Source organism: Apostichopus japonicus, chromosome 2 (assembly GCF_037975245.1).
Source record: "Apostichopus japonicus isolate 1M-3 chromosome 2, ASM3797524v1, whole genome shotgun sequence".
Classification (NCBI taxonomy): domain Eukaryota; kingdom Metazoa; phylum Echinodermata; class Holothuroidea; order Aspidochirotida; family Stichopodidae; genus Apostichopus; species Apostichopus japonicus.
Genome location: NC_092562.1, coordinates 5,252,905 through 5,264,186, shown reverse-complemented (window position 1 = coordinate 5,264,186; position 11,282 = coordinate 5,252,905). Strand labels below are relative to the sequence as shown.

The window sequence follows — 11,282 nt, the reverse complement described above, 5'->3', positions numbered from 1 at the left end:
CATTTGTGTGCTGCAGGCATTGTACTGCTACCTTGTAAGTATTGTGCTGTTGTGATGTAGGCATCACAATGCTGTCTTGCAGGCATCACAATGCTGTCTTGTATGCATTACACTGCTGTCTCGCAGGCATCACAATGCTGTCTCGCAGGCATCACATTGCTGTCTTGCATACATCACAATGCTATCGCGCAGGCATCACACTGCTATCTCGCAGGCATCACAATGCTGTCTTGTATGCATCACACTGCTGTCTCACAGGCATCACAATGCTGTCTTGCAGGCATCACATTGCTGTCTTGCATACATCACAATGCTATCGCACAGGCATCACACTGCTGTCTCGCAGGCATCACAATGCTGTCTTGCATGCATCACAATGCTGTCTTGTGTGCATCACACTGCTGTCTCACAGGCATCACAATGCTGTCTTGCAGGCATCACATTGCTGTCTTGCATACATCACAATGCTATCGCGCAGGCATCACAATGCTGTCTTGCAGGCGTCACATAGCTCAATAGATCTATTTCATTTGTACTTTGCTTGGAACTGCTATGTTTTGTGAAATGAGGAAAAAACATAATATTCAATACCTATTTCCTTTTTATTTCTTCATTCATAATTCAGCATAATGAACTACTGGCTTAAGAAAAAGAATGCTTCCAACTATTTATCGTCATAAGATTACTAATTTAACTGTAGTAAGAACAGATGATTAATAAATCTACATCGTCTCCAAAGTACCTTTACTTCTGTATTGAATAACTGACACGAGGTTCTTCAAAATGTAACTAAATGTTTTGACAATCATCACTAATGAATAATTCCAGAACGTTACTTATTGTAGATGTATTATTGCTCCCCCTCACCCCCCACCCCTCCCCCTCCACCTCCCTCTCAGAATATGATAGACATACCTACAAAAACCCTCCCTGTGGTGTTTAAGACCCTGTAGTATTAGTAACTCATGTGTCTTCCTCTATTGCACTGCTAGAATAAGGATATCGTTTCACAGCGCCTCGAATGAGTCAATGAATCAAGTGAACCCTAAAGTTATGTTTAATTGAAAAAAACTTTACTCTCCCTATGAAATAGGACAATTTGGCTATGACCAAATTAAGCTATGAATATTAGTCTCTTTATGTCCTCTATTCGTAAATAATTAATTTAAATAATGATACAGTGAATATTACATTAGTTAACAATACAAACAGCGAAGAATGAATCCCTGTACCGCCACAATCGTCAAATGAATATGAAAAATTTCATCGGACAATACATATATTATACGCAGGTCAACCCTTACCTGTAGGTTCTATATAAGCCGCCAGGAATAAATGCAGGGCCCCGTAGCTGGGGGTAGAAGGCTGAGTTATGGCGAAGTCTACCTTACTACCAGTTTGTTATCTGAAGCTGGTGTTTAACTCGAATTAATGTGACTCACTTGAAATAATGTGCGTCTTTATAACGCTTTGAAAGATAATTATACACACTATAGCATTCTTTGCATGATTGCACAAAACATTGGTTCAAACATTCATGCTCCCTCAATATGTTCAAAAATTCCCAATTATTTCACAGGTTCATTTTGTTTCATAGGATGCGTCCAGTGCCTACGATAGCCCTATTGGATATTCCAATAATATATGAAATCAAAGTTTGATAAATAACCCGATAAATAAACAAGAAAAAAAAAATGTTTTGAGAAACCTTTGTGGACGTAAATATTTCTTTAGCAGTGGCAGAGATTGTGAATTGTAAATAATTTTTTATACGTGATGAATTGTACACTTCTTAAGACACATTTTAAGTTAAAGCTCGTGGTGTCCTTGAGATGATTCATCATCTGATTGGTTAATCCCTTCAATGACGTCATCATTACGTGTAAGTGTCCCTTCATTCGAAGTGGGATCCTTTGTTACCTCTGTGACGTCAGCTGGTGGAATATTTAACACAACTTGCTGTGGCTCGTGTATTCTTTTATAGTGTAGCAGCATTTGCCTATTTTTGCAAAAAGCAAAGGAAGGAGAGAATTAGCAATTTGTGGAAAAGTAATGCATATTCATTTCGTGTCGGATGATTTGTGAGGATATTTGTGGATCAGTCATGCATATTCATTTTCAATTGGATACATTGTGAGGCTACTTGTGTTGCCGTTTTGTTCTTTCCCTTCAGAAATCGAAATCGCCTAAAATATGAAATACACCATGTTTAAATTGCACAGGGACAATTATGTCAAATGACCATAATTTCTGGAATATTCTGGTAAGTACGTATGATTTTTAAATAGCATGTTTGATCACGTGACAGGTGTATTGGGGAAAAAAACGAAAATAGGAAAATGGGGGAAACAAATATTTTTTAACGATAAGTGTTGCTTAAGTGCTGAAACCATTGAACAAATCAATGAACGAAACAATTTGTCGACTCACATTTCATAATTATCATCGACAGTAATCCAGTTATTTGCAATCCATTTTTCTCCTTTGATTACGTCACATCCGCCATGAAAGGCAAAGAGATTCCTGTCACCTAACCAACCTGCATAAATGTAAAACATGCGTAAGATATCGAATATGGATGAGATGTCTGATTAGTTATTGCATTTTCGAGACTATTTCATCCCACGAAAAAAGGGAGTTATTCAATAGTTTGCATAAGGGTTGCCCTGTAGATCCCAACAATGCAATATTCTACTAGTTATATAAGCAGTAATAGGCCAATATATCAATTTGATTAATTAATTATAACAAAAATGTCCTCGAATGAGGTCAGTATTGGCCTCTAAAGTCAACATTTGGATAAGTTTGTTTGATTTGGAATGAACTTATAAATCGGAACAACGATCGTTGCTCTAGTATTTGGGTATACTTTACATTAAATTAAGTAGTGAACTGGTTGATAATAGAACACCCTCCCATACGCTGTCCCCTTCCCTTATTCACGAACCAGACCTAGTATCACCTATCTACGTCCCTGTCCAAGTGATGGTTGTATAACCCCCGTTCCCCCTACTCACCTCCCAGACCTATGTTTATCACCTACCTTTCCCTTTCCAAGTGATGGTTGCACCCCCCCCCACTTTCCCCTACTAACCGACCAGACCTATGATCACCCACCTATTTCCTTGTCCAAGTGATGGTTGCACCACCCCCACTTCCCCCTACTCACGAACCAGACATTGATCACTTACCTCTCACCCTGTTTAAGTGATGGTTGCACCCCCCCCCCTTCCGCCTACTCACCGACCAGACCTATGATCACCCACCTATTTCCTTGTGCAAGTGATGGCTGCACCACCCATCCCACTCCCCCTACCCACGGACCAGACCTATATGATCACCCACCTCTTTCTCTGTCCAAGTGATGGTTGTACCACATAACTGCCATTCTGTGATGAGGTTGCAGGTATAAGTTCGCATCTTTACAATGGCTTGTAAGGTCACGTGGTTCTACTGTTATATTGTCCTTCACGTAACTCTGAAAGAAAGTTAAATGGAAACAGACAAAATCTTTACAAGGACATGATTAAAGGTTTCTTAACCCAGACGTTCAAGCATTCCGCCTCTCCAGATTGGTTTTGAATAGATTTGCATGACAATCATTATGCTTTGTCAATACATGTAAGTGTCACTTTTTATGTTGTCACAGCAGTTCAAACCAGTTAAGCTCAAGACACATCTTGGCTGCAGGTCACATACATGGCATGTCTACTCGTTTACACAGACTGTACCTGGCTTTACCATCCAGTTGGTCTGCCCGGTTACAGAGCTTGCTTACCCGGTTACTGTATTCAGTCTACCCGGTTACACGGTTTGTCAATTCGGTTATCCATACTGCTTATAGCAATGACCACACATGTTTTTAAGTATAATATACTAATTCTTACCTGTTCTGAAAACGTTTCGTTATCCGCCGCAGGGAAAGCGGTCTCCCCTCCCTCCTCGGTGTCTGCTAGATAGTAAAGTATCGTGATATACCTGGAAAAAAGTAGAATGTGGGATAATTGGTGTGATAATGTAAACTGATAGGCGTAATATGTATATGACATTAAAACATATGTCAAAAGTGTTTGTCATAAGCGGGGGGGGGGGGTTCGCAGGGTGTAGAGTAGTGGTGATGAGTGTCGTGCTGTGATGGCGGGGTAGAGATAGCGGAGATGGTGAGGTGCTGTACAAGTAATGTGATGTGGTAATGGTTCATCCGTCCATCCAACCATTCATCCATCCATCCATGCATTCATTCATCATCCATCTATTCATTCATTCATCTATTCAACTATTTATCCCTTCATTCATTCATTCATTCATCTATCCATCCATTCATCCATCTATCCATTCATCTATTTATCCCTTCATTCATTCATTCATCTATCCATCCATTCATTTATCCCTTCATGCATTCATCTACCCGTCCTTTCACCCATTCATTCATTCATCCATCCATTCATCAATTCATTTATACATCTATGCATCCATTCATCCATCCATCCATTCATTATTTCATTAATCTACATGTCATTAGTACTGCGACGCTCAAAGAATCACAGTGTTCTACAACTAGGTATACTTTTAGTACTCGCGAGACTCCCAATAATGACAGTATGCCTTCACATTCTCTTACAAACTATCTTTGATATGAAATGAAAAATCCCTCTGTGCTTACCTGCATACCCTAGATGACAGGAGGTGGCTGTGTGGATCGTGTGGGTACAAATAGGATGTGTGAGCACATGGTCTCCCATCAATAATTTGAGTCGAGTCGTGGTGAGCATGATAATGGCCTCCTGGGGTATAATGGACCACCTGCACCGTCATAACATAAAACAAAAAGGGATTTCATTAAACATAATTCTCTGATATATGTGCTGTTTTAATGATTGTCTTCTAACTTCATGTACAAGCTATGTGATACGATAGGCACATGTATAGAACCGGAAGGTTTGATATTCGCGATAATTCTTAATTAATTACACATTAATACAATTCCCATAAGAATTACTCCTTTAAGAAGCTTCTAGAGTATGTCACCCCCACACATGCCGCTTCCTCTTCAAACAAATCTACATGAGGTTCAATATGAACATATGACAATATGTGACGAAAGATATGTGGCTTGATAAACATTCGTTTTTTTACCTTTTTTTTAAAAATTGTAATGGAAATTAAACCAACCTGTAATTGTTCGCTGGTTTTAATGATATCCGGATGAAGGCCAGTCAATTTTATTAATCTGTGAAGTGGAGAAAATAAAATAATTTAGAAATTGGTAAGGATATATGGCTTAACAAAGAGAGGGGAATTATGACCTTTGAGACAATAACAATGGTCCTCATGGGAAGATAACACATAGCGAACGGTTAAATTTGAGGTCAACAATTCCAGTTCATGATACGGGTTCCCACAAAAGTGTGCTCGAATTCAAATACTAGTTTCGTTTTGTGGTCTGAGAGAGAGAGACGGGGTGGGGGCAGCGGGAGGATGGAGCTGGGGACTACCACCTAACGCGCTTATAAATGGTTATACGAAAATATCTTATTCTGAGCCAATGAATTGTTGGAGTTTGCTTATCTTGTCCCTATAAGTAAAGACTCAGTGACCTTTTGTTTTTTCTTCTCTCGAACTTTAAAGGATTAGTTCAGGTGTCATACATGTTTATCTTATATGAAAGAAGACAATAAAAGAAACACAATGATGAAGAAACTGTTCAAATATCTTATTCTGTTTTGGAGATGTTCAGGTTTAAAGTTCTATCTGATTGTGTAGAAACTGCTGAAATCAGACTAGCTGTGATGTCACATCCTCACATTTCTGAAAAGTCTTTGTTATTTTTTCAAATGTTTTGTGAGATTTTATGACTTATAATACAAGCAAAAGATATGTCATGTGGATCTCATATTTGTCAGGGTAAGTGTCAGAGATTTAACATCTGAAGAATTTTGGATTATATTTTTCTAGATTTTTGAAAAAAATTGTAATTAATTTTTATTGTTATATATTCACACATGTTAAGAAAGTGAGGATGTGACATCACTCCCTCACAGTTAGTCTTTCTACACCAGTCCATTTTCAAAGAAATTTTTATATCTTCAAAGTGTCATATCTCCTAAACAGAGCATTCTATCATGGTAGTTTATTCACTGTTCTGTTTGCCTATTTAAGCTCTTTCATACAAGATAGACATGTCAGACACCTGAACCAATCCTTTAACCTTTGACTTTTATATATTTTACCTATTACGTAAGACTTCTTGAGCGTCGTACTCGTTATGATTTATCCAGACCTGGTGACTGATTCTATCTGGACCACTCTTCATTCTGCTTTTCACATCGTCCCCTAAGCTATCTACGTCATGGTGTTTCTCTATCCAGTCCGTGACCTTTGACATTATCAAAGGTATCCTTCTAAATTCGAGGGCAGATAATAACCTGTCAGAGTCTAAATCCAGTACGATATCTACGAAATGTCTAAAAGTATCATCAAACATTAAATTTAATCCGTCTAACGGTGCTAAAGCTTTCCTGGTCTCCGAAAGATCAAGTAGTTCGTTCTTATCTTCGTCGAATTGATTAAAAGTTTCGGTATTATAGTAAGGATCGAGATTAGTCTCGACGGATTTATCTACCGACTCTCGTAAGACCGTTTTACTGGCGTGAAGTCCTTTCTCGTCGGCTAGTGCTTTAATCCTATCACTTTCTTCTAAAGTCAGGAAATTTGGGATGACTGGAGAGAAAAAAAACAACAATAATAATAATCATCAGTAAACAAGGTAAATGAATTAGTAAAATAACAAAAATACGTACTACCTTTGATGGGTGTTTTAATTGGTGTAGAATACAGTGTTTGCGTTCCGTGTTCAGCTTAAGTGTCCAGTCAGTACATGAATGAATATGCATACAGAAAATGCTAGATTGTCCTGACTACGCGGTTAGACATGTACTCTGCAGTTGGGTCCCCGTTGCAAGTGGCCCCGCAAGGTTAAGGGGCCCCAAAGGGCAAGAGGTCCTCAGGGTCAAGGTACCAACGTGAACATTTCTAGACATGACACACCAAGTTTCCATTTCGTTTTGTACCTGCAAAATGCCATAACGAGACGGGTGGGGCGCGGGAGGGGGGGGTGCCCTATGGATCCAGGGGGGAATTGGAGCTGGATGGTGGGGTCAGATCTGCAGAATGCTTACGAACTCGAACACAAATTCAGGTTACCACCAACGGATACGGCAGCTGCCCAATGTACAAACAGAACCGTCTCAATGTTTACGAATTTATATTAAATCAATATGAAATACGGTCAAATATATTTGTTATATGTTGTAATAATATATACCGAATATCGGCGGTTTTACTGCCATCGTTTTCACATCATAGAATTTCCCCGGCTCTAGTTCCATCTGCCGCACATATCCTACCTGGAAAAGAGAAATATTAATCGTTGAAATGAATTGCGGTGATGCGCGGTTTATGCACTATTGATGCATTATATAATATACAATTTAACATAATGCTCAAGTTAGTACCATATGTACATGTATATCTTTGACAGTCATATTGACTCGGTGTCGATATTTGGAGTTTTGAATTTACATTATAGTGAGTGGCCATGCAATCTAATTGTATAGAAATAATATATTTTGTATAATATCGGATAATCTCTTACATACTGGATTTTCAATCTCTAACTATTCTATGGGTACCATGACTCCATTTTGTTTCACGACTCCATTTTGTTTCATATACATTGTCGAATAACCTTCTAAAATTATGATCATATTTTTTATTCGAACCGATATTAATTTCATCCGGTTGATTTTGAATTTTCATTTCAAATGCTAAGAGGTGTGACTGTTAAAATTCCACGTCCTACAGTTGGTTTTGTTTTTATTAAAACATATTTGTACAGCTGAAATGGATAAATTATTTAGGCTGAGTAAACAGTATACGATGGCGATGTGTTCTAACATGCTATACACACATACAACAGGAGTCAACAGGAAAGAGATTCACTTTACACAGTATTTAGCCACGGAAGCATAGCAAACTTTACTCTACACGTTGGTTAATTATGCGTGTTGGAAAGGGGATGAAGGTCGGGGGGGGGGGGTGTTGGGGAGTAAAACAGCCCCCACCCCCCTCGATTTTGTTTTAGATACTGTTATGCAAATATGTATGATGAAAACTATGTAGATTATATCTGTCCATGGTGTGATGCTGATTTAACTCATAGAAAACCGTTGCCTAGTAACATCAATAGAGTTTCCCATTTTTCGAAGTGGCTTATAATGTATACTGGGTAAGTGTAGTACTGGTACCAATGAAAACCAAGTTCTTTTCATATTAAGGTATTTCCCCATCGGACTGGTAGACTTAACTTATACTTCTTTCCAAATGTTGCTGTAAAGATTTCTATACCAATTATTTCATTCAGCTACCAGACTAAGTGTTTTGGCATAAACATTATGCAAATCATTTCTAAAACAATCAGAAATTAAATTATTGAAAACAATGTTTATTTAATGAATGATGTATATCGTACATTGCAGTCAATCATTATAGAACTGTACAAGAACACGTGCAAATACAAATGATTAAAAGAATACGTGAGTAGCAGCTATTTAATTTAATGACAGGCGGATACTGCGATGAACATCTCCCCCCCCCATTCTGCCCAACCCTAAACTTAACCTCCTGATAAAGACAAAACCTGCTTCTTCATAGGATTACTTTAGTCAGTAATTTAGTGTCAAAATGCTACAGCAATTGGAAATTTAATTTTCAGTGAATTGGTTAATTTTCTAGATCTTGTTTTGTGTTCAAGACATTTACCTTTAAGGTAATTATTTTGCCTGCAATGCTCCTTTAAGGCAAATTTGATAATGACGTCAGTTTAAGGAAGACTTGTTAGTATTTATATATATATATATGTATATATATATATATATATATATATATATATATATATATATATATATATATATATATATATATATATTCCAATGACTCTCTCCAAATATATTATTTTACCTTCGTAAAAATTAAAAGGCACCCTGAGATAAATTCCGACCCTCTTTGCACTTAAGAAAATGATACTTAGTTACCACCCGCCCCCCCCCCTCTTTCCAAATCATTGAGCTAACCTAGACTGCCCAGCCACTTTGATTGTGTAGCCTCCGTTGTGTTAGTGACTTCGTATGAACTAAAAGTGATATTTTGAATGATAAGCTCAACTGATGGTACAATTATTGTACAAATTTCAAATTATCAATGTGAAATAAGTCGCGCAGACTCAATAAAATAAAGTGAAAGTAAGAAAGTGGGAGAGAAATACATACTTCGACAGGGTCTAGTTGTGTCAGCTGCATATCTTCTGGAATTATAACAGGAGGCGGTATTTCTTCACTAACGTCATTCGTTCCACTTTTTACATCTTCATCTGTAACAATCGACTCGCTTTCTACTCTTACATCACTTTCTCGAATTTCTGCATTTTCAATATCTTTTAGTTCTTCTTCCTTTATTGATTGGTCAACCGCGATGTTGCCGATTTCATCACCTCTTTCCATATTTTCTATCGCAATGCCTCCTCCTCCTCCTCCTTCTGTGATAATATTTTCATTTTCTATTGTTCCATCGATATTTTCATTCGCGGTTGTTATATTGATAATAACGGAGACGAAAATTGTAACACAACCAACGATTACAATACATCGTTTGATGGAGCAATGCGCGATACCATTGTATTCCATTGTCAACAATTAAATTGAACTGATTTAAAGATAATCGCTATACATACGCCGCAACGGTTTTTTCTTTCTTTCTTATCTTCCTTCGACAATATCTACAGTTCGATCAATTAACACCAGGCCTTTTAATTTACTTCAGACGGCAATATTTTAGGGGGCGCACCTCAGTATCAAATTGATATGAATAAACATTTCTATCTGATTACAACTACTGCTTGTGGGAACATCTAAACCATTATTGTGACGTCACTTTGAACCGTCTCCTACACGAATCTTTTCAGTATTATAATCAATGGTATTTTGTTGAAAAATCGAGAACAAAATATGTCTTGTGGCTAAGAGAAAGCTTTCATGTGAATGATAAAACTCCCGCTGCTTGGCACTTCTTGTATATTAAATGACTTTATTACTGCGCCGGACACGCCTTCTTGCAACTTTGATGAATCCGCAATAATAAAGTAGTCATCTTCCAAAGCCTTCATGTGAGGTTGGTTGGTGATGACGTCACTGGAATATAACCTGAGAGAATCCTTAAAGAGGGCATCAAACGCATTAAAATTAACAAACGTAAAGATTGTACTATTCCTCGCTTCAAAATTCTGCAAGTTAACTTCCTTTCTTAGTTCTTACTTTAAAAAATCACGTTTCTGTCGGCTAAAAGTTCCCTGAAAGATGATATTATTAGGCTTCAAGAAATTTCACCAGCTATTGCATTAATTTTCCCTTTAATTTTAGTTCAGCATTTATGAACTTTAGGTCCATATGCCTACGTGCCTTTACACCACAAACGTTCTAACGTATGACATATACACAACTAAAACAGCAAGTCAAGTATACAATGAAACAAATACAAAAATACGACTCGACATTTTATTAAATCCAACACAGGTGATGAACGTGGAACAATTAAAGATAAAATATTAAAAAAAAAATCCACTGAGAATCTTAGACAATCATAGAAGAGCTCAAATATTGATTCTGTGAAGAGCAAAATAAATATGTTTCCATATGGAGAGGCGAGCAGGCATATGTAAAATGTTAACAACAGCTGCCAAACGTAATACAAACTTGAAAATCAATGCCTATTTTTTACGACTATGACATGTAGCATACACAATATACAATTTCGTAAGGCTTATAATATACCCTGTTTTGATGATGTGTATCATATATCTGTATACTATCTGCACCGTACATAAAACTATATGCAAATTTAATTCTGCAACATGATATCATCAACAGGGCATAACAATAAGATACAGACTATACCACCATAGGTATTCTAACCTGAGGATTCTTATATACATACGAGACAAGAAATGCCTTCTTATATTTCACTTGATATTAACCTGTGTATGTATGGTACATGTACTTTTATCCAGTGGTGTGTAAGCCAACAGTATACAAATTAAAAAGGAGTTAGAAACACAACATTATCCTCGTTAGTTTGTGCGGTAAGAAACCATTTAGAATAACCTGCCTCAAACAACTAAGAGAAATCCTATTTTCATGTCGTGTCCGGTGACTGTTAATTTGTAAATCTGT

The 11,282-nt window shown here is 37.2% G+C and overlaps 1 protein-coding gene across 1 annotated transcript; it reads right to left on the bottom strand.

The window, feature by feature from the left end:
- Positions 1 to 588: 588 nt before the first annotated feature.
- Positions 589 to 10,924, bottom strand: LOC139975703 (transmembrane prolyl 4-hydroxylase-like). The gene is made up of 9 exons (XM_071983808.1): positions 9,327 to 10,924; positions 7,325 to 7,406; positions 6,231 to 6,720; positions 5,173 to 5,230; positions 4,664 to 4,803; positions 3,888 to 3,978; positions 3,346 to 3,478; positions 2,431 to 2,539; positions 589 to 1,999 (listed from the first exon to the last, which is right to left on the bottom strand). The coding sequence occupies exons 1-9, from the start codon at positions 9,738 to 9,740 to the stop codon at positions 1,810 to 1,812; spliced, it is 1,707 nt and encodes a 568-aa protein (XP_071839909.1). The 5' UTR covers positions 9,741 to 10,924; the 3' UTR covers positions 589 to 1,809.
- Between the last annotated feature and the right edge of the window lie 358 nt (positions 10,925 to 11,282).